Source organism: Balaenoptera musculus, chromosome 20, assembly GCF_009873245.2.
Source record: "Balaenoptera musculus isolate JJ_BM4_2016_0621 chromosome 20, mBalMus1.pri.v3, whole genome shotgun sequence".
In the NCBI taxonomy this organism is placed as follows: Eukaryota; Metazoa; Chordata; class Mammalia; order Artiodactyla; family Balaenopteridae; genus Balaenoptera; species Balaenoptera musculus.
Genome location: NC_045804.1, coordinates 43,725,525 through 43,752,329, shown reverse-complemented (window position 1 = coordinate 43,752,329; position 26,805 = coordinate 43,725,525). Strand labels below are relative to the sequence as shown.

Genomic DNA, 26,805 nt, shown 5'->3' with positions numbered 1-26,805 from the left:
TTTCCAAAAATCAATCCCACCTCCAGTAGCTAATTCCCACACAGAGGGGTTTCAAGCGACAGGAGAATGCAGTAGTCGGTAGTGTGGGTGGCAATCTTGACTCTGCCATTTACTACCTGTGGGGCATTAGGCAAAAGACATTATCTGTGACTCGGTTCCTACGTCTGTAAAACGGGGATATTTACGGTGCCTACTTCATATGCCCTTTTGGGGATTAAAGGAGTTAAGATATAAAAGGCATTTGGAAGAGTGCCAGGTGCCTAATAAATGTTCAATACTTGTGAGCTATTATTGGTCCAGTAAACTTGTTGCGAACCCTGAGTTAAGTCCCAAGAAAACACCAGAAATTCTTAAGAGGCTAAATGACAGCGCAGGCTGAGAACCACGTCTCAGGCCATCACGGACGCAGGACCTATGCGCGGACCGAGCAGCCTACGTAAAAAACGCTCCACTCACCTTCCCTTCTAGACCCCCGACCGGCTCCTGCCGGTTAAAGCTGAGGTAGCTGAGGGAAACCTGAGGAGAAACTTCCTAAGGCCAGGCCACGGGGACAGCTTTTCCGACAGGGTGTGAGACTGGCCTACTCGAAGCAGGAGGGATGGACTCCTCGACTGTCCAACTTCCCAGTCACCCTCTCAGAAGTGAGGCCGAAAGGCTGGCCTTCGGCCTGGAGCGCGTCCAGGCTACCGCCGGCGCCGGGGGTCGGGGGTCGGCTCGCAGAGCGCGCGCGCACAGGGCGCCGGGCGGGGCGGGTCCAATACAGGCCCCGCCCCCGCCCGCCGGGCTCGAGCCCGGAGCGGACGCGCCCACCTGACGCACTGAGACTTCGCAGCCAATCGGGAAGCGCGGAGCAGGTTCAAATAAAGACGGCGGGTGAGCATGGCGTCGCTTCTTGCGCCTAGGAGGTGATCACCCTGTGTTGTGTTGAAGATGTGGCGGGTGAAAAAACTGAACCTTAGCGTGTCGCCTTCGCCCCAACCGGTGAGCGAGAGTGCCTCATGGAGGGAGAGATGGGCCGGGGTTTCGGGTCGGGGTCGCTGGCTGCCGGGCGTCGTGGAAAGCTGGGTCGAGCCTGGGGACGGGTGCATGTGGAGTCTAATGCTAGTCCTGATGTTCAGAGGACTGGGGTTGGAGCCTACTCTTTTTTTTTTTTTTTTTAATTTTATTTACTGATTTATTTATTTTTGGCTGTGTTGGGTCTTCGTTTCTGTGCGAGGGCTTTCTCTAGTTGCGGCAAGTGGGGGCCACTCCTTCATCACGGTGCGCGGGCCTCTCACTGTCGCGGCCTCTCTTGTTGCGGAGCACAGGCTCCAGACGCGCAGGCTCAGTAGTTGTGGCTCACGGGCCTCGTTGCTCCGCGGCATGTGGGATCTTCCCAGACCAGGGCTCGAACCCGTGTTCCCTGCATTGGCAGGCAGATTCTCAACCACTGCGCCACCAGGGAAGCCCTGGAGCCTACTCTTGTTATTGCTCGTGAGCTTCTTAGGGAGGGAGGGGAGCTTCTTCGGGCAGGCTGGCAGAGCCCAGGCTTTCTCACATTCTCTCTTCTGTTTTAGGGAAAAGCAGCTATGAGAACGCCTCTCCGAGAACTTATCCTGCAACCTGGTGCCCTCACCAACTCGGGAACAGGGCCCCCGATAGCCTACTCGTCCACCCCATCACTGTGCAAGCTAGGGCTGCAGGTGAGATTCGCCTGGCCAGCCTCTCGACTGGGCTCTTTGCCAAGGCCGAGAGCTCAGAGGAATAGAGAGAGGGCCAGGGCTGGAACGTAATTAATAACGATAATGAAGTTTCCTTCTTCGGTGACATCCATTTACAGCTATTCAGGCCAACAGAGAGGTACCCTAGGGTCGCTAAAGGAAGTCCACTGAGAACCCGCACCTCTATTTAGCTGTTAGTTTTTTTCATCACCTCCTCCCCCATTCTGTCTTTACCAAACGTCTCAGAAATACTATCACTTTGGTTAGTGGTCTCCCTCTTAATAGGGACTCACTTACGGAGATGTCAGTCAGCTGCAAGAATGAGGCAATGTCCATCCATTCCCAGAGGTAGTCAAAACTCCCCTGGGATCAAGTTACACCACTTCCAGACAGGGTTCCTGGACCACCGGAGTTGAAACTAGCTCCTTGTAGAACTGCCCACACTGAGTTGTACTTTTGTGAAAGGTCTTGAGAGACATAGCTATGTCTCAGTTCAAATAATGAGGATTGACTGTATACAGTTCAAATAATGAGGATTGACTGTATACATTTCTCTGCCCGTTGCTTTTCTCATTTAACAATGTGGTTTAAATCCCTCCATGTCAACTAGTGTAGAGCTAATTCATAAGATACTGTGGTATGCATGAATCATAATTTAGTCATAAATGGTCATTTATCTTTCCACTTTTTTTGCTTCTGCAAACAATGCTAATGTAAATATCTTTGTACTGATACCTTTATTTTGATGAGATACATTTTCAGGAGTAGGATTATTGGTTTGAAGGAAAGATATTTTTAATTTTAAATTTTGTCAGATTGCTATCTAAAATAGCTATTACAATTCATATTCTCTCCAGCATTGTATGACGATATCCATTTCCCCACATCACCTCTTGTAGTAGTTGTTAGAGATCTTTAAAATTTTAGCCAGTCTGATGTGGTATCTTATTGTTACTTTAATTTGCATTTTCCTGACTACTAGTGAGTGTATCTCTTACATGTGAGTTGGTTATTTGGGTTTGCTCTTTTATGAAATGCTTATTTATATTATTTGCTCATTTTTCTATTGGGTTGTTAACTCTTTCATCATTTTCTAAGCGTATATTATAAATACTCATCCTTTGTCATGCTTTTTAGCTAGTTTGTAATTTTCTTTTGATTTTTACCTTTAATCCAGAGGTTATCTAGGAGGGGTTCTTAATTTCTTTTTCATCATTTTCTAAGTGTATATTATAAATAGTCATCCTTTGTCATGCTTTTTAGCTAGTTTGTAATTTTCTTTTGATTTTTACCTTTAATCCAGGGGTTATCTAGGAGGCATTCTTAATTTCCAAGTGCTTAAAAACCATTTTGTGTCACCTTTTAAATTTTTTTTCTTGCATTATGATCAGACTGTAATCTGTTGTCTTTGTAGCCAAGTATAGAATGAATTTTTCTGAGTGTTCCATGAACATATGAAAAAAAGCATATTTACTATTCAAAGGATGTCACATTCTATTATATCCATCAGCAGATAGTTAATTATTCTGTCCTTGCACTTTTTTTAGTCTGCCAGATCTGTTGAGTTTTGTGTTGTCCTTGTCTGATTTTGGTATCAACATAATTTTGGCCTTGTAAAATGAGTTAGGAAGTGTTTCCTTCTCTTTATTTAATTTTTTGGAAGAGCTTGAGACAAATGGGTATTAAATCTTCTTTGAATTTTGGTAAATTCAACCTGTGAAATGATCTGGTCCTGGACTTTTGTTTTCTGGGAGGTTTTTTTTTTTTTTTAAATTAATTAATTAATTTATTTATTTTGGCTGCGTTGGGTCTTCTTTGTTGCGTGTGGGCTTTCTCTAGTTGCGGCGGGCGGGGGCTACTCTTTGTTGCGGTGTGCAGGCTTCTCATTGTGGTGGCTTCTCTTGTTGTGGAGCACAGGCTCTAGGTGCGCGGGCTTCAGTAGTTGTGGCTCGTGGGCTCTAGAGTGCAGGCTCAATAGTTGTGGAGCACAGGCTCTAGGCGCGCGGGCTTCAGTAGTTGTGGCTCGTGGGCTCTAGAGTGCAGGCTCAATAGTTGTGGCGCACGGGCTTAGTTGCTCTGCAGCACGTGGGATCTTCCCGGACCAGGGCTCGAACCATGTCCCCTGCACTGGCAGGCAGATTCTTAACCACCGTGCCACCAAGGAAGTCCCTTTGCCCATTTTTAAATTTAATTATTTTTGTTGTTGTTGTTGTTGAGTTGTAGGAATTCTTTATCTGTTCTGGATATTAACCCCTTATCAGATACATGATTTGCAAATATCTTCTCCTTAAGTGATTTTTAAAAGGAATAAATAGGAACTTGATAAACACAGCAAAAACTTTAAGGTCATTTTTACATTTATGAAAGACTTTGGTTTATATATTTAGCTTCTGGGCTATGTAGTGCCGACTAATTTATAGTTTTTTATATCATATATCTTTAATTTTGTCTTTTATCGTAATAGTGCCATAACTTTACATTCTACCTTGTCTGATACTAAAACTGCTGCCTCTGCTCTCTTTGTTTGTTTTTGCCTGGTATCTCTTTGCCATCCCCTTTATTTTCTACTTTTCCTTTAGCACTTTGTTTTTGTTTTGTTTTGGTTTTTTATAAATTTATTTATTTTTTATCTTTGGCTGCGTTGGGTTTTCGTTGCTGCGTGCCGGCTTTCTCTAGTTGCGATGAGCGGGGGCTACTCTTGGTTGTGGTGCGCGGACTTCTCATTGTGGTGGCTTCTCTTGTTGTGGAGCGTGGGCTCTAGGCACACGGGCTTCAGTAGTTGTGGTGCGCAGGCTCAGTAGTTGTGGCACACGGGCTTAGTTGCTCTGCGGCACGTGGGATCTTCCTGGCTCAGGGATCGAACCCATGTCCCTTGCATTGGCAGACAGATTCTTAACCACTGTGCCACCAGGGAAGTCCCTCCTTTAGCACTTTGAAAGAAAACTTGAAAATTTGAAATAAAATACATGAAAGTACATAAAACATTGAGCCTAACAAACTTGTATAAAGCACACATCGTTGTAACCAATACCCAAGGACATTGCTAGAATATCAGAAGTTTTAGCTCAACTTTATGTTTTAAAGTTTCATCCACTGCTGTAAATGAGAAATTTCATGTAAGTCTAATTCTTTTTTTTTTGTAAATAATTGGTCTTTATAATCTAAAGCTTCTAAAATAGTTTTGTTGTTCTGGTAGTTCAGAAAGTTTATCATTTTTTGTCAGCCCTGCTTGGAACTTGGTGAGCCATTTTAATATGCAAACTCAGATCTTTCTTTACCTTAGAGGAATTTTCTTCTAATACTTGTTAATCAGTGCCCCACCTGTATGTGTTCTCTTTTCTCCTTGAACTTCTTTTATTCACATGTTAGGTTTGCTGGATTTATTTTCCAGTTCTCTTAGCTTTTCCCTCAGATTTACATTTCTTTGTATTTTTGTCTTTAAGATATGTCTTCCACTTGATTGTCCAGGCCAGTATTCTTGTCTTAACTCTGATCATCCTCTTTCAATGCATATTACTAAAATTTTTGGTTTAAAAGTAATATTTATTATTTCCAGAAAGTCTTTGTGTGTGTGAGTTGTACTCAGATCTTCTTATGTATGCATATATTTTTTGGTGCAAATTGTTATCTGTTTCTTCCGTCAGCTGTGTTTTGGTAGGGCCTACCTTTCCTAACTATCTTAGGGTTTGTCCTTTCTCTGGCTACTGGATCCACATAAGTACATTCATATTTTCCTTTTTTTGTTCATTGAGTCTCAGGACCAGCAGCCCTGCAAGTGGTAGAAAGTGCAGTGGTCTCTGTCCCTATGAACCAGCAATTGGGAGGTTGTCACTCCCTTTTCAGGGCACCAGGAAGAGTCTTTCTGCTCTTCATTCTCCTCTGCTACAAAGGCTAGAGCTCTTCAAATCCCAAGGATTGAATGGCCTCAACCCATGTGTTCAGGATACCCTCAGTTCTTGCGGTCAAGGAGACTAGGTCACTGGCACAGGTTGATGTTGCCCTTTCTTCCTACGGTACGTAGATCTCTGTGGGCCAAGTGCTCTCTCACTCTAGTCCCCAATTTCTCATCTGTTCCAAAAGGAAGAAAATCTTATACCAACTGTAGAACTTGAGCCAGGGGTCCCTCCTACCCTAGAAGTGGGTTGGAGTTAGTATTGGAGAAGAGTGGGGTCACTTTCAAGCCACCATCTTCCCGTGACATGGATAGATTATCTTAGACTTGTTTATACTGTAACCTGGTTCACTTGGAAGGACCCAGAATGGCTTCCCAGCTTTTCTACTGGGTCTCTGTAGTAAGTAGCAAGGCTTAGCCAAGTTCTTACCTAAGTAAAGGTAATGAGAACTCTTTCCTTTTTTGAGTTCAGACAGTATCCTGCACCCATAACTGTATATTGGGAACCAGAACTGACTGTATTAGTCAACTACTTTTGTTTCCTTTGGCAGGAAGGCAGCAACAACTCATCTCCACTGGATTTTGTCAATGCTAAGAAGACAGACGCCCCTTCAGAACAGTTCAGCCATCCCTCAACATGTCTAGAAGCTTGTCAACATGAATCAGATGAGCAGCCCCTAAATCTGATTCCCCAAACCAATTCTACTCCCAAAACATCTGAGGAAGCAGTAGACCCACTGGGCGACAATGTGGTTAAAACCATGGTCCTTGTACCTTCTCCAGGGGGGCAGCAGCAAAACATTACACTCGAGGTCCATCTAGATACCATGGCAGAGACAAACAGCTTCTCTCTAGATGAGCCTTTGAGGCCAGGAGATCTGCTGAGAAAGGGAGTGGCCCCCTGCATGGAAGACAACTTTTCAGAAATTGTTCCTGCTATGCCTGAGAAACCTACATTTCAGGATCCTCCATCCCATCTGTTGGAGTACCCACAAAATCCCTGTTCTGAGCAACAGCTACACTGCTCCAAGGAAAGCCTGAAGGACAGTAGGACTGAGGCTGTGCCTGAGGACTTAGTCCCTTCTGAAAGTAATGCCTTGTTGCCTTCCTCCCTGCTCTGGCTTTCCCCTTCAACTGTCTTAGCAGCAGATTTCCCTGTCAGTCTTGTGGACCCAGGGGAGGAAATTTTAGAGCACAGAACTATAGAGGAGAGAGAAATGAGCTTTCCCACATTCCCTGAGGAGGCCGAACTGGGAGATCAAGCACTTGTCTCAAATATGGTTGATATTCCATCCACAGGCCTGACCCCAAATCCAGGAGAAATGGAATCCCAGGCAGCTCCAGGGCCAGCAGTAGAACATGCTGGTAGCATTCCCGTCTCTGATATGGGGCCTTGGATGTCTCCTCTGGCCTGGCTGGAAAAAGGTGTAAATACCTCTGTCATGCTGGAAAATCTCCGCCAGAGCTTATCTCTTCCCTCTGTGTTTCGGGATGCTGCGATTGGCACTACCCCTTTCTCTACTTGCTCGGTGGGGACTTGGTTTACTCCCCCAGCACAGCAGGAAAGGAGTACAAACACATCCCAAACAGGCCTGGTGGGCACCAAGGACAGTACTTCTGAGACAGAGCACCTTCTATGGGGGTAAGTATCCCTGTATCTTTGTGCTCCTGGACCTCATTCACCTGGATCTGCCACTCCCATCCCTTTCCCTCTCTTCTTCTCATGTTCTTCTCTTCCTACTGCAGCCGTCCTCCAGATCTCACTGCCTTATCTCGACATGACCTGGAAGATAACCTGCTGAACTCTCTTGTCATTCTGGAGGTTCTCTCCCGCCAGCTGCAGGACTGGAAGAGCCAGCTGACTGGCCCTCACCCAGAAGTTCAGGACAGCAGCACACAGACTGACACCTCTTCTAGTGGGGTAAGAAGGTTCTTCCCCAAGTGTGGAGGACCCCAGTGGGCCCTCTTCCTTAGAATATGTATAAAAGCTGAGAATCTGGAAAATCCCTTAGAGCTGTTGGTACTCACTCTACCCCTGGGGTACATCAAGACCTTCCAAGGGAATGCAAGCAAGGAAAGTTTTAAAGGAATCGGTTTCTAGATCTTCATCTTCCAAATGCACTCTTTACTAATTTGTTTTCTTTCCTACTTCCCCATTCTCAATTGCCCTTGCCCAATTTACTAACTTTACTATAAAGAAGAGCATATTTACTACCTGTCCTGAATCTTACATTGTCAAGAGGCAGCATTCAAAGGACAATAGAAAATATTTGTGTACGTGCTGAGAAGGCAGTTGACTGCAATGATTATGTAACATGTCATTTTTGTGTGCTTTCAACAAATTTGAAGGAAGACTTCAGTTATGTCAGTGGATGGAAGTTCACTGTGAGATTTTCGGCATGTATCTCCAAAGGAGCTCCTAGAATTGGGTGACATGCCCTTCTTCCCTTCTTTCATTCCTGCTTATTCCCATTATTTATGTGAAGAAATTTTCTCACAGAAATCTTTTTATTTTGGCCGCACCACATGGCTTGTGGGATTTCATTTCCCCGACCAGGGATCGAACCCAGGCCTTTGGCAGTGAGAGCGCGGAGTCCTAACCACACGACCGCCATGGAATTCCCTCACATAAATCTTGTATCTGTAAGAATGGAAAATAGGCATAGAATTCTTGCTGAACTATGTCTTATTGTAGGAATTATAGTAATCACAGACACATGAACTAATAAGGGGAGGGATGCTCCATCTATTTCATTAGTAGATGGAGCTGCAGTAAAATTTTACTGGATATGTTTATGATTTTAATTAAAAATTATATTATTACAGTGATTAGTATACAACTGATGAAAATATTTCTCCATCCAAAAGAGAGTTTTCTCACTTAAAATCTTACGTGGGACTTCCCTGGTGGCGCAGTGGTTAAGAATCCGCCTGCCAATGCAGGGGACACGGGTTCGATCCCTGGTCTGGAAAGATCCCACATGCTGCGGAGCAACTAAGCCCGTGTGTCACAACTACTGAGTCTGCGCTCTAGAGCCCACGAGCCACAATTACTGAGCCTGTGTGCCACAACTACTGAAACCCACACGCCTAGAGCCCGTGCTCCGCAACAAGAGAAGCCACTGCAATGAGGAGCCTGTGCACCGCGACGAAGAGTAGCTCCCGTTTGCCACAACTAGAGAAAGCCCGCGCACAGCAACAAAGACCCAATGCAACCAAAAATAAATAAATAAATAAATAAATAAATAAATAAATAAATTTAAAATCTTATGGTCAGAGGAATTAAAAATTTTTAAAAATTTATTTAAATTTAGATGAACTTTTGTTGTCGTTGCAGAGATACTAATATCAGAGTTTAAAGTGTAAAAGTATGTTTTATTAGGATAAAATTCTGAGAGGAGTAAAAATAGAGGTTCAAGGAGAAAAAGGGATGATACAAAATTTCTGTTAAAGAAGAACGTCATTTTTTAAAAAAATTAATTAATTTATTTTTGGCTGCGTTGGGTCTTCGTTGCTGTGCACGGGCTTTCTCTAGTTCCGGTGAGCGGGGGCTACTCTTCGTTGCGGTGTGCTTCTCTAGTTGTGGAGCACGGGCTCTAGGCGTGCGGGCTTCAGTAGTTGTGGCACGTGGGCTCAGTAGTTGTGGTTCGCGAGCTCTAGAGCACAGGCTCAGTAGCTGTGGCACGTGGGCTTAGTTGCTCTGCGGCATGTGGGATCTTCCCGGACCAGGGCTCGAACCCGTGTCTCCTGCATTGGCAGGTGGATTCTTAACCGCTGCGCCGCCAGGGAAGTCCCCTTTGTGTATTTTCTAAAGTTATCAAATAGGTATTAAATCATGGTTTATAAAGCAGAAACAAATACACCATTGTAAAGCAATTATACTCCAGTAAAAACGTTAAAAAAAAAATCATTCTGGTGTATGTAACATTTATACCATTGGGTATATTTAAGAGTGATGTAACAGTGTTATTTCAAACTGTCAATGTTTATAAGGTGGTGGAAATTACAGCCTTTGTAACAATTTAAACGTAAGAGTACTCCAGCTTTCAAAATTACTGTAGGAGATATGAGAGGAAAACAGTTTAAAGACCATTGTTCAAGAGGAATCCTGCTGTGACAGCACAGGCCGAGGAAGTAAGGGAATGTGTCAGGGAAGGAATTGAGGTCCTCAGTGTTGTGACTGTTGAGGTAATAGGTGGCTGCTGCTAAGAAGAGATGGTCTCGGGAATTCCCTGGCAGTCCAGTGGTTAGGACTCCGCGCTCTCACTGCCGAGGGCCGGGGTTCAATCCCTGGTCGGGGAACTAAGATCCCACAAGCCGCGCAGCGCGGCCAAAAAAAAAAAAAGATGGTCTCTAAAACTCCAAAGACCTCCTTTGGGTTGAAAATATCCTCAAAATAATGATTTTACTTTTTGTCAAAATTCTGGAAGCCATAGGCTCATCATTCCTGTATTTTCTTATTTTTGTATCCTTTCCTCTTGTCCTTGACCTTGTTCCCCATCCCTGAGTTGGCCTTGTACCCTCTTTCCTTGAAGCTTGCCAAATCCTTTTAGAGACCACTGGAGCAGAACCAAAGAGAGGAAATGACAGTGCCTTCAGCCATTCCCCATCACAGTGCCATGTCCTTGCCGCTTGGCTGCCTCATTCACGCTAATCTCATCACCTGCCTGACTGGCCAGCCCTGAGCAGTATGTGTGCCCTGTTCCAGGGCTCCAGGGGTAACTCTGTGCCTTACTGCATGACGCAGTCGGGAACAATGTCTGCTTTGCTGGGGAGGGGAGCGATGAACTCTAAATCTGCCTCCTTATATCCAGACTGCTGCAGCATCGTGACTCAGCACTGCTGCTCCAGCACTAGGCTTTTTCCTAGACGATGGCTGCCTTGCAGCAGTAATGAAGGTTCCCCACTTTTCTCTCAGAACTTCAAAGTTTCTCTACGGCTCTGCTGCCTTTGAAATCATACTTATCTACTCCACATAGCACACTAAGATTTTCGTCTGCTCCAAGATAATGAACAGACCATTAGAGATTAAGAAAATTAAAATGAGTAGTAAATAAATATTTGAGACGGTTACCATTACTGGTAATCAGAGAAATGCAAATTGCAACATGAGATGCTATTTTCTTCTGACAAAATAGCAAAGAATAAAATAGATAATAGTGGTAAGCATTGTCCTGTCGTCAGTAGGGCATAAATTGGTTCAATCTTTTTTTTTTTTTATGCTTTAAAACAGTTGTATTTAATATTACATTTAAAATTTTTTTCTCTTGTTTGAACATTATGCCTTTAAACGGGTTCAGCCATTTTTGAAGGCAATTTAAACTGCTCAAAGCAGTTCAAACTTTTTGACCCAGTAACCCCACTTCTAGGGATAAATCCTAAGGGGAAAAAAAAAATTCTGCATAAAGATGATAACTTTTAAAAAATGAAAAATAATGGTACATCCATAAGATGGGATATCCTACAGTTATTTAAAAATATATTTATGAAGAGTTTTGTTTTTTTTTTCCAGCTGTGCAGTGCGGCATGCAGGATCTTAGTTCCCCCACCAGGGATCAAACCCATGCCCCCTGCAGTAGAAGTGTAGAGTCCTAACCACTGGACTGCCAAGAGTTTTTAATAGCATGGAAAAATAAGTTTAATGTTCATGGTTTTTAAAGAAAGGAATTCAGGGACTTCCCTGGTGGCACAGTGGTTAAGAATCCGCCTGCCAATGCAGGGAACATGGGTTCGATCCCTGGTCCGGGAAGATCCCACATGCTGCGGAGCAGCTAAGCCTGTGCGCCACAACTACTGAGCCTGTGCTCTAGAGCCTGTGAGCCACAACTACTGAGCCTGTATGCCACAACTACTGAAGCCCACGCACCTAGAGCCAGTGCTCCACAACAAGAGAAGCCACTGCAATGAGAGGCCTGCGCACCACAACGAAGAGTAGCTCCCACTTGCTGCAACTAGAGAAAGCCCACGCACAGCAACAAAGACCAAACGCAGCCAAAAATAAATAAATAAAAAAGATCCCACAAGCCCCATGGCCCAGCCAAAAAAGAGATACCTAGAGATCAACAAAAATAAATAAATAAATAAAAAGAAGAAAAAAAAAAAAAAAGAAAGGAGTTCAGAGTTCATATAACCTCTAAGAGGCTTTGAGGTGAGGTAAAATGTCAGCAGAAGTTAAAAACGAGTGATACTCCACTTTGATAGGTCTCCCTAAAGCACATATCCTAGTCTCAGGCTCTCAATGAGGAGACTAAATATAAACTCAGGGCTAAATAACATTAGTATAATAAAATTAAGTAAGAAAAGCAGGACCCCAAATTTATTTATATATTATAATCTCAATTGTGGTTTTTCTTAAGCATTACTGTCTTTCATCAAATCTAAGATACTATCAATATTGAATGCATACCAATGTCAGTGGTGTTAAAATGTAAAGACAGGGACTTCCCTGGTGGTTCAGTGGTTAAAACTCTGTGCTTCCAATGCAGGGGGCACGGGTTTGATCCCTGGTCAGGGAACAAAGATCCCACATGCCACGCAGTGCGGCCAAAATAAAAAAAAAATTGTAAAAAGGCAATCATCTTAGAATTTATTAAATATAGTTATTTCTTTCTAAATCAGTAGTCTACAACTTTTTTCTCCCCCTGACACCTGAGGGAGGTAACATACTCAATCAGTTACAGCAAATCCCTATAGCAAGGAAATCTGGTGTGGAGGTATATTGAAATCTCTTGGGGTGGGTGCTATACTGTTGGTTGAGAATCACTGCTCTAGGGGTGAAATTGATAATGATTCTTTTTCCATTTTATTCACTTTCCTATTTCCAAAATTTTACAGTAAACACATAATCAGAAAAAAAAGTTATTTTAAAAAGTAATTTTTTTACCTACCTCTGGATTTTTTCTGACTTGGCTTCATCAAGCTGTGAGCCTTGCTCCTGATTTTAATGGGAAAGGCTCCTGTATCTCGGTGGTAGGGGGAATGAGCTGCTGGTGGTGCATATTGCCTATGCAAAAGGGGCAACTCTGTTTCTCCAACTAGATGAGTAAGAAACCTCAGCATCTTCAGGAGAGCCAGGAGATTGGACAGGCTCTGCGGCAGGCCAGGAATGTCATGGTAAGTGCTGATTGACCTTATACCATTGCTGGGTCTCCTGTGAAGATCAAGAATGGCGACTCCTGAGCAGTTAGCAGATGATGGATGGTACTCAGCCATGGTAGTGAAGGGAGGTTTCCTTTTGTTAAGAACATCTCTTCCTTATTGGGAGCGTGAAATTGGGGTTGGTGGCTTCCTCCTCAGTGTCCCTGCTTACTTCCTGCTTAATGACTTTATTTGATCTAGCCTAACCATCTCTCCCTCTACAGCAGTCATGGGTGCTGGTCTCTAAAGAGCTGATATCCTTGCTTCACCTATCTCTGCTGCACTTAGATGAAGATAAAACTGCTCTGAGTCAGGAGGTAAGCAGCATGCAGATGGAGGCAGAGGCCTTTGGTGAGACTGAAATTCAGCCAAATAAAGAGACCAGACACAGTATATGATTCTTATCTTATAGTCTCGGCGTACAGAAACCTTGGTGTCCTGCTGTTTTGATGTGTTGAAGAAATTGAGGGCAAGGCTCCAGAGCCTCAAAGCAGAAAGGGAGGAGGCAAAGCACAGAGAGGAAATGGCCCTCAGAGGCAAAGATGCGGTAAGGTGTCAGGCTTTTGTTCCTGGATGTGGGAGGTCTCTTCCTAAGGTTCCTGCAGGAACACAAATTGACTTGAGACACAGATGGGTGGTCTGAGAACTGCTTGCACTGGGGAATAATGAACTAAACTACTGGTGTGACGGATAGTTATGGCTTTTTGTGCTGTATCCTTCCTCTGCCCACAATGTCCTCTCAACCTCTTCTCTAAACAGGCAGAGACAGTGCTAGAGGTTTTCTGTGCACACGCCAGCCAGCGCATCAGCCAGCTGGAACAGGACCTGGCATCCATGGGGGAATTCAGAGGCCTTTTGAAGGAAACCCAGACCCAACTGGTAATTGAGGGCATATTCTTTCCTGGGATCCATACTGACACACTAGGAGGATGGTCATGTACCCCTACTTCTCTGTATCCAGAGGGACAGGGCCCCCTGCACTGACAATCCTTCTCATGTAGGTAGGGCTTCATACTGAGCAAGAAGGGTTGGCTCAGCAGACAGCAAGTCTTACTTCAGCCTTGCAGCAGGACTGGATATCCATGCAACTGGATGTGAGTATTTGGGGCCATTATACTGCTCCTTTGCTCACAGCCAGCCCCGTTAGGAGTCTTCTCTCAAGGGTGCTCTTCTGACCTGCTTGCTTCCCCTGGTAGTGTGTAACATGGACAGCTCTGCTGAGCCGGTTTCGACAACTCACAGAGAAATTTACAGCCAAGAGCCGGCAGACCCTGCAGGAACGTGATGCTGCAATTGAGGAAAAGCAGCAGGTACAAACCAGGGGTGGGGACTGCTTAGGCCTGGTTTCCTCCTTCTTCTCTACAGAAGGCCTTTCTGATGAGTGGTGTCATTAGCCTCTTCCCTGGGACCTGTCTTCTTTCCATCTGTGGGTTTGGAGACCAGCCAGTCCCTTTGCTATAAGATGGCCTTCAGCACCTTCTTCAGCAGCTTTTCTCCTGTTTCTACATTTTCCTGAGGATCAGACTTATTTGCTGCAGTGTTTTTGCCCAGGATCAAGGTGGTTTGTTGTCCTGTCCAGAAAGAGAAACTGGACTAAGTCTTGGGACTCTTGATTCAGGAGGAGCTGTGGGAGGAAAACTGTCTTTTTCTCCTAGGTTTCCAGGGAGCTGGAACGAGTCTCTTCCCATTTAGAGGACTGCAAAAGCCAACTAGAACAACTGGAGTTGGAAAACAGTCGCCTGGCAACAGGTGTGTGTGTGTGCATGCGTGCAAGCAGTTGTACCCTGCTGAGGCTTGGGGTGTGGCAGTGGCACAAGAAAGTGCTCTAGGGCACTTGTCTTAGAGCAGAAGTGTGGGGACGTTTGGGCCTGGGGACCACATGGTGTCATTTGGATAATTTTGGTCTAGATCTCCGGGCTCAGCTGCAGATTCTGGCCAGCATGGAGAGTCAGCTAAAAGAGCTACAGAGTCAGCATGCCCATTGTACCCAGGACCTGGCCATGAAGGATCAGTTGCTCTGCCAGCTTACCCAGAGCAGTGAGGAGAAGGCTGCTCAGTGAGTTCCTCTCAGGTTATTGTGGCAGTAGGCATCCAGGATATGGGACCAATGGGATCTAACGTAAGGTCTCTGGCAGATGGCAAAAGGAAGAGATGGCATTAAAACATATGCAGGCAGAGCTGCAGCAACAACAGGCGGTCCTGGCCAAGGAGGTGCAGGACCTAAAGGAGACCCTGGAGGTAAGGAAGATGGCTTGGGGCAGGGGAGCTGCAGGAGTGTGACTCTTCCCTGATGGTATTGAGGTGAGGTTTGAGACTCTGGACTGGAAAAAGCCTCTGTTCCCAGGACTCTAAAATTTCCCACTTAGATGCATTTTCCCCCCTCCCTTCCTCGCTCCTTGCCTTCCTTCCTGCTCCTGTCTCCCCAGTTTGCAGAACAAGAGAATCAGGTTGCTCACCTGGAGCTGGGCCAGGTTGAGTGTCAGTTGAAAACCACCCTGGAAGTCCTCCGGGAGCGCAGCCTGCAGTGTGAGGACCTGAAGGACACCATGGAGAACCTGAAGTAAGACCTCTGCCTTTCTGTGCTTCCCTGTTAGTGTGTATCTCTCCCAGGACCGCTTCTAGAAGCTAAAGTCTCCAAGAAGGGAATTGTGACAGGGTTCGAGAGCCTCTTGTTTCCCCTCTTTGAACGCAGTTCTGTGTGGGGATTTGGAGAAGTGCTCAGAGAAGGTCACCTGGTGTTTGGCCATCTTCTCTGTTCCTTCCGTATTTCAGGGCTAAACTGGCCAGCACCATGGCAGAGAAACAGCAGCAAGACCTGGAGAAGACACGCCAGTATTCCCAAGAGCTAAGGGTGCTGACTGAGCAACTCCGTAGCCTGACCCTCTTCCTGCAGACAAAACTAAAGGAGAAGGTAGGGTCCGGGGTTTCCTTCTCTTCCCTTACAATTGTATCAGTATCTTCGAATAAAGATGGTTTTATTTCTTCCTTCCCGAACTGTATATCTTTTATTTCCTTTTCTTGTCTTACTGGGTTAGCTAGAACTTCCCCTATAGTGTTGAAAAGGAATGGTGAGAGGGGACATCCTTGCCTCGTACCTGACCTTAAAGGGAAAGCTTTGAGTTTCTCACCTTTAAGTATGATGCTAACTGTAGGCTTTTTGTAGATATTCTTTATCCAGTTGAGGAAGTTCCCCTCTAATCCTAGTTTACTGAAAGTTTTTCCACTTGTATCCGTATTGTATAGAATGGTCTTCCTAAAATTCTACTCTTGTTCCATATCTGTGACCTTCAGTGACTTTCAGTTGCCTACAGGATGTCTTCAACCTGTCACTCAAACTTTTCTTCTTCTGTCTCCTACCTCCCTGTTATGAACCCTTTACTCCCATAGACTGCCTACGTACTACACACACGTCTCATCCCCATTCGCACCCAGACGCGTGCTGTTACCACGTCCGTTCTCTTCTATCTTCAAACTGGAAAGACCTTTTCCTTCCTATTAAAATCCTCCCTGGTTCACCTTCTTCTTTGAAATGTTCCCAAACATCAGTGGACTCAGTGATCTCCTGCTATATTCCTCATGAACTTACTCTCCTTTTGCACTTGTATTAATTTTCCTTGGATGTTTGGTTTCTTCAACTAGACTGTATTTAAAGAAAGCAGAAATTTAGCCTTGCTTCTTTGGCTTCCCCACAGTGCACACTGAACAATAAATGGGTATTTTTCAGAATGCAGCGTTAGTTAGCTTATTCAACAGTTAAAGGCACAGCCAGAATCCTGAAATCGAATTGCTTATGATCTGACCCCATTCCCCAGTGTGTGCTAAGCACAGGAATCCAGTCTTGCAGGGAAGACAGACAGATGTAAACTTGTCATCTTGGCTTGTGATTGTGATAGAGGGTTGCCTGGATGGCCACTGAGGGTTGCCTGGATGACCACAGAGAAAGGAGCCTCAGTTTTACCTTTGAGAGTTAAGATGTCTTCTCAGAGCAGGTGACTCTTGGGCAGAGTCTTGAGGTTAGAAGTTTGTAGGGCAGGGTTGGGTATATAGGAAGGCCCACCAGGCAGAGGGAATAGTATGAAAGTCATAGAGGCACTATGGGTACTTTTTGTAGTGTCTACCTTGTGACAAGACCTGGGTTAGGTGCTGGGACTACAGGTGAACAAGGCCAAGGCCCTGCTCATGTGGAATGTGGCGAGTTTGGGAACTGGGAGGTAGCTCTTTATGATTGGATTATAGGAGCTATGTGGGGCAAGGATGATAAGGAGAAAAGGCTGGAGAGCTAGGCAGGAGGCCAGATTTTTTAAGGCTTGAACTAAAGGGATACGGAGGAGGGGATGAATTGGATGAATTCAATACATATTTAGGAAGTAAAAGTAACAGAACGGGGACTTCCCTGGCGGTCCAGTGGTTAAGACTTCGCCTTCTAATGCAGGCGGTGCGGGTTTGATCCCTGGTTGGGGAGCTAAGATCCCACATGCCTCGCGGCCAAAAAACCAAAACATAAAACAGAAGCAATATTGTAACGAATTCAATAAAAAAGGCTTTAAAAATGGTCCACATCAAAAAAATCTAAAACAAAAAAGTAACAACGTGGTGACCAGTTTGATATAGGAGTACGGTGGAAGAGTGAATGATGATCTCTAGATTGCTGGAAAGATGGCGACACTCTAGAACTGGGATTGGCAGACTTTTCCTGTTACGTGCAATATGATAAATATTTTCGGCTTTGCAAGCCACATGGTCTTTGTCTCAGCTACTCAACTCTGCCTTTGTAGCTCAAGAGCAGGCATAGAGAGTATATAAAGAAATGGATGTGGCAGTGTTCCAATAAAACTTTATTTACAAAAACAGGTGGCAGGCCAGATTTGAACCACAGGCTGTAATTTGCTGCTCCCCTGCTCTAGGATCTTAAATACAGGTGAAGGAATAGATTTTTGGTGGGGTGGGACAGGAAAAATGGTTAGCTCAGCTTTATACATACTAAATTTCAGATGAACTGTGGAGCAGTCTGGTAGATTTTTCACAGGTAGTTGAGCCTTTGGGCCTGGAGATTGGGAGAAGGTCCAGTTGAGTGAGACAGATTGAAGGGTCATCCATGTAGAAGTAGATGTTTTTGTGGAGCTCCTGAGATGAGGCCACCTGGGGAATGTAAAGAGGGTCAAGGATGAACCAAAAGGAGCCCACAGTTAAAGAAAGACCTGTGGATAGAGAGAAGAAATAGCCAGAAAGGCATGAGTCCTACCTGTGAAGGAGAGAGAGTCATGTCACACAAGTGAAGAAAATGAAGTTTCTAAAAGAGCATGGTCATTGGTTATCACATAGGTCAGGTAAAATAAGACCTGAAAGGTGTCCGATGCCATTGGTGTACCAAATAATGAGAATTTTTGTGGAATGGTGGGGCAGAAGCCTGAGTGTAGTGGGCTAGTGAGTCCATACATGGTGAGAATTTTAGGCAAGAAATGTAGGCTTTTCTTTCTTTTTTTTTTTAATGGAAGGGAAAAAGAAAAGGCAGTAGCTAAAAGCATACTTAAGGTAAGAAGAAGGGTTTTTGTTTTTTTTTAAATTGTTGTTCTAGTGAGAGAGAATTAAGTTCAGGGAAAGGAGCTAATGGAGAAGTTGAAGATAGAGAAGAGAGGTGACATATAGAACAGCATCCCGAGGAGATGGCCGGTGAATACCTGGAAGTTCAGGGAACCCACTATCCCTGAAAAGCAGCTGACGTTTTTTTTTCCTTTGCCCTTAGGCTGAACCAGAGACCCTCCTGATAAGCACAGCCTGTGCTCCTTCCCAGGAACACCCTCTGCCCAGTGACAGCACCTTTTTGGGAAGCACCCTGACAGCAGTGGCAGATGAAGGTTAAAGGCCCTGGAATTTAGGGGTGGGAAAGTTGTGACTCTGCTCCTGATATCTTCAGCTGTTGAAGATGCCGCCAACAGACCCTGTCTCTTCCTGGCTCCCGTGATGGCCGACCCTTGACTGGGTCACCAGAGGGGCCCTCTACCATGGTTGCATTTTGTTTTAGAGCCAGAATCAGCTCCTGTGCCCTTGCTTGGAAGTGACAAGAGTGCTTTCACCAGAGTAGCATCAACGGTTTCCCATCAGCCTACAGGTTAGGATGGGCTCCAGGGATCCTGCCTTATTTCTAGATCTGGTAGTGATGATAAAGACTAAAGCAGTGAGAAGTGCTTTGCTCTAAAAACCTCAATTTCACTTGGGCTCATTTCATTTCTGCCTTTTGGGATAAGTAATGTTCCGGACATTCAGATCCTGTGGGTGGGGAACATGGATAAGAGTTGTGGAAGTGATAGCTACATGCTCCTTCCTTCCAGAGCTAAAGGGCTCTACCTCTATCTAGTACTTTCTCTTTCAGAAACCCCAGGCATCGAGAATAGCCTGGCAGAAATGAGTACTATGACTCTGGAGCTTCAGAGCCTGTGTTCCCTGCTGCAGGAGTCTAAAGAAGAGGCTGTCAGGACTCTGCAGCGAAAGATGTGAGTGGTGTGCAGTCTTGGTGAGAGGGGGCAGGTCAGGTGAGCAGCCCCTTATGTCAAGGGCCCGGGCAGCCCCTGGTGGGGACAGGAATAATGCTGAATTCTTCGCTCCCCTAGATGTGATCTGCAGGCTCAGCTGCAGGCCCAGGAAGAACAGCATCAGGAAGCCCAGAAGGCAAAGGAAGCGGACATAGAGAAGCTGAACCAGGCCTTGTGCTTGCGCTACAAGGTGGAGGAGGGGCCTGGAAGTGAAGCGATGAAGAACTGGGGCAACTGTGAAGGCCCACTGGGAGCTGTTGTCTCTCCAGGAATCTGGGTGGTGGAGATTTTCCAACCATTGCCCTAGTTTTGCCCTTCCTGGGGTCAGACAATTCACATGTTTGGGAACCAGCTATAGACTGACCCATCTTCCAGGCTGACCTAGAACTCTAGCAGAACTCTCTCAACATGGAAATGTGCCTGGCCTGACATAGCCCTAGAGGAAGAATTGGAGTGTTATCAATTGGTATCACCTGGGCTGAGCATGGTCAGGCACAAAATCCTATCTCCTGGCAAGGGCTGCAGAAGCCAGCTCTCCCACTGCCTTCTTACCTCCCTTTTCCTCACAGAATGAAAAGGAACTCCAGGAAGTGATACAGCAGCAGAACGAGAAGATCCTAGAGCAGATAGACAAGAGTGGTGAGCTCATAGTACGTTCATCATGATGCCCAGCCTCTGCCTTCTATGTCACTGGTAGCCAGGGTCCCAAATGTGGGAATTGGGTCCCCTGGTCTACCCTTGCTCACCACATGGGATAAGGATAGAGAGGACCTTTGAGGGCTACTAGATACCTCTCCATTCTCATCCCCAGAGGCTTAGAGAGGAGGTGACCCAGCTCACCCGTTCACTTCGACGTGCGGAGACAGAGACTAAGGTGCTCCAAGAGACCCTGGCAGGCCAGCTGAACCCCGACAGTCAGCCCATGGCCACTAACTGGATCCAGGAGAAAGTGTGGCTCTCCCAGGAGGTGACTCAGAGTTAACAGAAGAGCTGGGCAACTGGTGGGAACCCTAGGCTGTACCCCTACTGATCTGAACATATCTATAGGTGGACAAGCTGAGGGTGATGTTCCTGGAGATGAAAAATGAGAAGGCAAAACTCATGGTCAAGTTCCAGAGCCATGTAAGAATTTCCATGTCATTCTAGGGCTATTTCCTGTCACCACTAGCAAGTGCCCTGCCATATTTATCTTTCCCCACAAGCTATGTTGTTCTTTTTTTAAATTTATTTATTTATTTTTGGCAGTGTTGGGTCTTCGTTTCTGTGCGAGGGCTTTCTCTAGTTGCGGCAAGCAGGGGCCACTCTTCATCGCGGTGCGCGGGCCTCTCACTATCGCGGCCTCTCTTGCTGCGGAGCACAGGCTCCAGACGCGCAGGCTCAGTAGCTGTGGCTCACGGGCCTAGTTGCTCTGCGGCATGTGGGATCTTCCCAGACCAGGGCTTGAACCCGTGTCGCCTGCATTAGCAGGCAGATTCTCAACCACTGCGCCACCAGGGAAGCCAGCTATGTTGTTCTTTAAAGCGTAGAGCTTATGCATCCTATTTGCTTTTTAGAGAAACATCCTGGAAGAGAATCTGCGGCGCTCTGACAAGGAGTTAAAGAAACTAGATGACATTGTTCAGCATATTTATGAGGTAAAGGAGGGAGGGAGTTGATGCAACTAAGGCACTTGGTATAAGGCCTGGCCCAGGGGGTACTGATGAGCATAGCTGTGGTTCCCAGCCTTTGCTGAGAGCTGGGCCTGACTCACTATTGCACCCTTCTCTGTGGCTTCCATTTTCCCCCCTCTAACTCAGTGGGTGCTTCTTGGGGCTGGGAGCCTTGGGCCTTTGGCCTGTGACCCTGAGCTGCCTTTTCTGTATCTCTTGCCAGACTCTGCTGTCCATCCCAGAGGTTGTGAGGGGTTGCAAGGAGCTACAGGGATTGCTGGAATTTCTGAGCTAAGAAACTGAAAGCTGGACTCTGTTTCACCCCTTTTTACCTGCAGTACTCCCTTACCCCAACACCAGGACCAATTGGCTTAGAGCCAGCTCTGTTTAATGCTATTTAAATAAAGTATATTTAATGTATTTCTTCAGGCTCACTGAATCTTATTTCTTGGGTAGGAGGTGGGTGGATGAGGTCATGGGAGAGGCAGCTTGGCCCTCTTGCCTGGGCATCCTCCACACACCCCTCCCACTGCATCTAGAGCCAAAGCCAGTCTCCCCCCACACCCCGACACCTTTTCTTCCCCAAATACTCTGGTCACTGGACTGCTTGTTCCCTGGCTCACTGCCTGTAGCCCTGGTGAATAAGGGGGTGAGGACAGAGAAACTAAGTTCCTTACTCTCTGCCCTGGACTCCCACACTGTTGTTGCCTGTGTCCCACCTAACCCAACTGTTGTGATTGTTTAGGTGACCCTCCTTCACCAGACCAGGCTTCGTCCCCAACAGCCATCACAGTGTTCTGCACATGGTAAAGGCGATTGTGGCAGAAATGAGGCGAGGCCATTTCCTGCCCATGGGGCCTTGGTGGCTGGCCCACGAGGTGGGAGGGGGACAGTGCGCAACCACCTCGGAGGTCCCAGCAGAGTAGTCACTCCACCTCGTCGCCCCGCCTCTGTGGGCGTGGCCTTGCCACTGACTCCAGTCCTGGGAGAAGGCGTGGCCAAGGCGGGGTGGTGCTGGCCCCGCCCTCCGGGGGAGTCACGTAGCTCTGCAGTAGCCGCAGCCTCATTTACAGGAGCCGGGCTTGGAGCCACAGCTGCTGCGGACCTGAACCGGAGCTGCTCCTGCGGCTGCCGCAGCTAACTCGCCGCGCACAGGTGAGGCCTGGGGTGAAGCGGGAGTTGCTCAGCATCTCCGCTTCCTCTCCCTGACTCTTCTTTCTGCCTTCCTTACCCTGCTCCTGGGGGCCCCTGGATGTGCCTTCTCAGCTCTCTCCTTACATTCTCTGTCCTTTTTGTCCACTGGAAACCCCACACCACTGCTCATCTTCTCCCACTCCTTCCTCTTAAGCTCTTATGCAGCTTTTCCAATCCCAAATCTTCTGCCTACTGGATTTTTCCTTGGGGTTAGCCTCTCTCACCCAGACCAGCCTGCTCCCTCTCCTAGGCTGAGTTCCCTCTCCAGTTCTCCTCCCTTCATGGTCCCCCTGGTCTAGGTCCTTCCACCTGACTAGTTAGCCTGTCTCACCATCATCTCCCCACAAGTCTCCTCCCTGCTGCTCCTGCATCTCTCCCTCTCTCTCCTCTCAGGCTCTCTCCTCATTCCTTTCAACCCTGATCCTCTGCTCCCATTCTCCTGACTGCCTAGGCAGTTAGGTTCACGGAATGGAGAAGAGGTTATGGAAGCCTGTGGCCGTTTTTTGTGCCACTCCTCCTCCCTACCCCCACTCTTTTCCTCCAGAAGCTGAGGGAAGAGGGGTGATGGGTAATTTTGCCTCATTCTGAAGCCTCTGAAGTAAGTGCATTTTCTCTCAGGGCCCTGCTGAGGATGAGAAGAGGGAAGCTGGAAAGGCCAGGGCTTACGCCCACCTGAAGAAGGGGCCAAATTCAGTGAAAAAAGGGTTGGCATCTTTATTTGGGCAGTAGTTTCATAAGAAGACCTGCAGCTTTGGGGCTGCTCACCTCCCCACCCCCACCCTGGGGCTGGGAAGGGTGCCCATCAGGGACAAAAGGAGATGTGGGGACTGAGGCCCTGAGCCTGCTAGCTGTCAGAGGGATGGTGCCATTTTAATGCCCAGGACCCACGCCAAGGACTGCTGCTGCCCTGTTCCCAGCCCCTCCTTGTTGGGGTGGAAGGAAAAGGCCATTCCTCTCCATATGGACAGGAGAGGAAGCAGAGGAGGTAGTGGGTGGGGTCCAGCTTTGATACCTTGTCTCCATTCCACAGAACTGTCACCATGCCCCACTCGTACCCAGCCCTTTCTGCTGAGCAGAAAAAGGAGTTGTCTGACATTGCCCTCCGGATTGTGGCCCCAGGCAAAGGCATTCTGGCCGCAGATGAGTCTGTAGGTAGGTCGGGGCCTGTGGTCAGGTGGAGAAGAGGTGTCCAGGGAGCCCTGGGGATGACCTTACCACCCTACGTTGTTTGCCCCCAGGCAGCATGGCCAAGCGGCTGAGCCAAATTGGGGTGGAGAACACAGAGGAGAACCGCCGGTTGTACCGTCAGGTCCTGTTCAGTGCCGATGACCGTGTGAAGAAGTGCATTGGAGGTGTCATATTCTTCCATGAGACACTCTACCAGAAAGATGATAATGGTGTCCTCTTCGTCCGTACCATCCAGGATAAGGGCATTGTCGTGGGCATCAAGGTGCAGCCACTGGCCCTGGATGGGGGCTGAGCATGGAAATAGGTGTGTGGGTGTGAGGGGTGGCAAGCGGAATCCTGCCTGGGTTCAGTTCTGTGCCTGTGTTTCCCCTGCAGGTTGACAAGGGTGTAGTGCCTCTAGCCGGGACTGATGGAGAAACCACCACTCAAGGTACAGGAGGGGTGGGCTTCAGGACCACAGGGTTGTTGGGTGGTTGCTGCTGGCAAAGAGGAGCAGAGTAATGAGGCTGGCACTATGCCTGCAGGGCTGGATGGGCTCTCGGAACGCTGTGCCCAGTACAAGAAGGATGGCGCCGACTTCGCCAAGTGGCGCTGCGTGCTGAAAATCAGTGAACGCACACCCTCAGCACTTGCCATTCTGGAGAATGCCAACGTGCTGGCCCGCTATGCCAGCATCTGCCAGCAGGTGTGCCTATGTGTGTGAGAGGGGGTCAGATGGGTGCTCTGTGCCTGGTGGCGAGAGGGTTACATGGCTTTCTTCCATCTTACCTACTGCCCATCCCAAGCTACTCTGCTCTTACCTGCAGAATGGGATTGTGCCTATTGTGGAACCTGAGATCCTGCCTGATGGAGACCATGACCTCAAACGTTGCCAGTATGTTACAGAGAAGGTGAGTCCACACCTGGGCACAGACGTATACCACAGAGAAAGCCTGACAGGGAGCCTGTTCCCCACAGTCCCTGGCTCAGATGCAGGCACCTTCCTCAAGCACTCTTTTACTTGATCCCAGAATGTACCTGTGAGTCTGACCTGTACCCACTCTCACAGTCATGCCCACCCAGCCGTAGACAGGGAACATAATGTAGTGAGTGGCAGGGGCCCAGAACTTTAGTAAACCTCCTCTGATCCCCAGGTCCTGGCTGCGGTGTTAAAGGCCCTGAGTGACCATCACGTGTACCTGGAGGGGACCCTGCTCAAGCCCAACATGGTGACCCCTGGCCATGCCTGTCCCATTAAGTATAGCCCAGAGGAGATCGCCATGGCAACTGTCACTGCCCTGCGTCGCACTGTGCCCCCAGCTATCCCAGGTACCACTGTGCTTCCAAACCTGTTCCTTTCCCTAAGACCTAGCCTCACGTTCTTCCCCCGTTCTTGTGGCCTCCAGGGGTTCCTTACCCTGGAAAAATAAGGAGCGATCAATCAGTTTGTCTTCTCTTCTCCACCCTAGGAGTGACCTTTCTGTCTGGGGGTCAGAGTGAAGAGGAGGCATCTCTCAACCTCAATGCTATCAACCAATGCCCCCTTCCCCGGCCCTGGGCCCTCACCTTCTCCTATGGGCGTGCCCTGCAGGCCTCTGCACTCAACACCTGGCGAGGGCAACGGGATAATGCTGGGGCCGCCACTGAGGAGTTCATCAAGCGGGCCGAGGTTGGGAGCTAGAGGTGGTGGGTGGGGAGGTGGTGTGTAGCCAGGCAGGGTCAGCACCCAGAGGCTGTAGTCTGGGACGGTTCAGCACCTGTGGACTGGGTTGTCCTACTTACCCCCTTCCTTTTGCAGGTGAATGGCCTTGCGGCCCAGGGCAAGTATGAAGGCAGCGGAGAAGATGGTGGAGCGGCAGCACAATCCCTCTACGTTGCCAACCACGCCTACTGAGTACCCACTCCATACCACAGCCCTTGGCCCGGCCACCTGCACCCAATTTTGCCTGTAGTTACGGCCAGGGCCAAGTAGCCATGAAGAGTGGAGATGCCTCCACCCAGCACTGAGTCATCTTCCTTTTTTCTCCTCCCCTCCCCTCTCCGATTGCTGCACCTGGGACCATTGGATGGGAGGATAGGGAGCCCCTCATGACTGAGGGCAGGAGAACTTGCTAGAAGTCAGAGCAGGATGCCTGGGTCTCCCCCCTGCCTCTGCCAGCCCCCACAATTTCCCCATGACAGGGTTGCTTCTCCTTGGGCTCTCCTTGCCCACCCTCTCTCCTGGGATCAGAGGGTAGGGCACCAGAGCTGACTCATGCTTTGGGTACATACCACATAGCAAATAAATGGTAGCAAAACATGCTACTTTGTCTGTCTTTTTTACACATCCAATTCCCACCTCCCAGTTTCTGATCTCTGCTGACTACTGTCTCTGAGCCCTCTCCGACTGTGGAGGTGGAGAGGGTGGGTTTTGAGTTTTACTGGGCTTTAAGTTTGGGAGGGGGAGGGGCACACCCAGTCACCATTCTCAGCTCAGGCTCTTGCTGTTGATGTCCGAGGCTGGAGCGTGGCAGTATGGAGGGCTGTGAGTCTTTCGGGAACTGCCACTTCAGAGGCACTTGGCAGCAGGTGCAGAAGGATGGAGTGAGGCAGGACTCAAGCTACTTCTGAACGCAGCTTTTGCACATGGCCCCAAACTGGGATAAGAGGCGATGGGAGGAGTCTCTCACCTCTCAGCTGTGTTGAGCCCTGCTGAGGCTTGACACATTTCACCAGGGGGAGCCACTGCAGAAGGAGCACCTGGGTTGCCCAACAGGGAAAATCGCCAGGGCTCAGCGATGCTTGACACAGCAGGGTATCTAGGAGGTTGCCGAGAGCTATTGCTCACTCCCATTTGGGATAGATAGGGGCACAGAGGGAGCCAATTTAAGGGTCTGGGCAAGAGCAGACCTGGTGAAGTCTCAAAATGAACTTTGACCACTTAGCTTGGACGTGGGGCTGTAGGTGGAGCACCTGGGTCTATCTGAGCAGATGAAAAGATGAGAGAACCTGCTGTGTGTTCTGTGTGAACTGGGGAGGCCATGCTCTGTGTGAAGTGCACAACCAATGCTCCGCCCAGCTAATTATTGCAATATGGGAGTGTAGGCCCAGTGTGGCCTGATCTTGTATTAATAAAAATAGCTCAAACTTACATAGCAGTCTCCTGCCAGGCCCCATTCTAATCACTTTACAGTTGTTAACTCATTTACTACAACAAGTCTACATAAAGTAGATACTATTGCTGTCCCTATTTTATTTATTTATTAAAACAATTTTATTTTTCTTGGCCACGTCACGTGGCATGCGGGATCTTAGGTCCCCGAATCGAACCCACGCCGCCTGCAGAGTCCTAACCATTGGACCGCCAGGGAATTCCCTGCTATCCCTATTTTAATATGAGGAAACAAGCACAGAGAGGTTAATAAACTTCTCAAGCTCACTGAGGTAAAGTGGTGAAGCTGGGATTTGAACCCAAGTGATCAGGATCATCCAGAATTCTGTGCTCATGAATTTTCAAGAATTTTAAGTGAGGTATTCAGACTTGAACAAGTTGTAAA

General features: G+C 47.5%; 2 protein-coding genes across 3 annotated transcripts; both read left to right on the top strand.

Annotated features, from left to right (window-relative positions):
* Positions 1 to 850: 850 nt before the first annotated feature.
* SPAG5 (sperm associated antigen 5) lies at positions 851 to 21,328 on the top strand. 2 transcript variants are annotated; one of them, XM_036837751.1, is made up of 24 exons: positions 851 to 981; positions 1,557 to 1,682; positions 6,144 to 7,234; positions 7,339 to 7,513; positions 12,631 to 12,705; positions 12,954 to 13,046; positions 13,142 to 13,276; positions 13,489 to 13,608; positions 13,731 to 13,823; positions 13,926 to 14,039; positions 14,385 to 14,478; positions 14,638 to 14,785; positions 14,865 to 14,967; positions 15,156 to 15,289; positions 15,502 to 15,640; positions 18,473 to 18,584; positions 18,752 to 18,838; positions 19,100 to 19,220; positions 19,338 to 19,449; positions 19,829 to 19,909; positions 20,071 to 20,226; positions 20,307 to 20,381; positions 20,813 to 20,893; positions 21,132 to 21,328. In XM_036837751.1, exons 1-24 carry the CDS (start codon positions 931 to 933, stop codon positions 21,201 to 21,203), a joined length of 3,588 nt encoding a protein of 1,195 aa, XP_036693646.1. In that variant the 5' UTR covers positions 851 to 930; the 3' UTR covers positions 21,204 to 21,328. The 2 variants fall into 2 exon arrangements, with proteins under 2 accessions (XP_036693646.1, XP_036693647.1); XM_036837752.1 differs by having other exon boundaries at positions 12,957 to 13,046; positions 21,132 to 21,295.
* A 602-nt stretch (positions 21,329 to 21,930) lies between these two features.
* ALDOC (aldolase, fructose-bisphosphate C) lies at positions 21,931 to 25,570 on the top strand. The gene is made up of 9 exons (XM_036837750.1): positions 21,931 to 22,063; positions 23,133 to 23,254; positions 23,341 to 23,552; positions 23,666 to 23,720; positions 23,815 to 23,975; positions 24,097 to 24,180; positions 24,424 to 24,598; positions 24,739 to 24,938; positions 25,068 to 25,570. The coding sequence occupies exons 2-9, from the start codon at positions 23,143 to 23,145 to the stop codon at positions 25,161 to 25,163; spliced, it is 1,095 nt and encodes a 364-aa protein (XP_036693645.1). The 5' UTR covers positions 21,931 to 22,063; positions 23,133 to 23,142; the 3' UTR covers positions 25,164 to 25,570.
* Positions 25,571 to 26,805: the final 1,235 nt, after the last annotated feature.

Excerpts from the sequence above, each read along its gene's own strand:
- SPAG5 (XM_036837751.1), top strand. The coding sequence starts at position 931 with ATGTGGCGGGTGAAAAAACTGAACCTTAGCGTGTCGCCTTCGCCCCAA. Across the intron at positions 7,235-7,338 it reads ACAGAGCACCTTCTATGGGG|CCGTCCTCCAGATCTCACTG; the intron begins GTAAGTATCCCT and ends TTCCTACTGCAG. Across the intron at positions 15,641-18,472 it reads AGACAAAACTAAAGGAGAAG|GCTGAACCAGAGACCCTCCT; the intron begins GTAGGGTCCGGG and ends CTTTGCCCTTAG.
- ALDOC (XM_036837750.1), top strand. The coding sequence starts at position 23,143 with ATGCCCCACTCGTACCCAGCCCTTTCTGCTGAGCAGAAAAAGGAGTTG. Across the intron at positions 23,255-23,340 it reads GGCCGCAGATGAGTCTGTAG|GCAGCATGGCCAAGCGGCTG; the intron begins GTAGGTCGGGGC and ends GTTTGCCCCCAG. Across the intron at positions 24,939-25,067 it reads AGTTCATCAAGCGGGCCGAG|GTGAATGGCCTTGCGGCCCA; the intron begins GTTGGGAGCTAG and ends TTCCTTTTGCAG.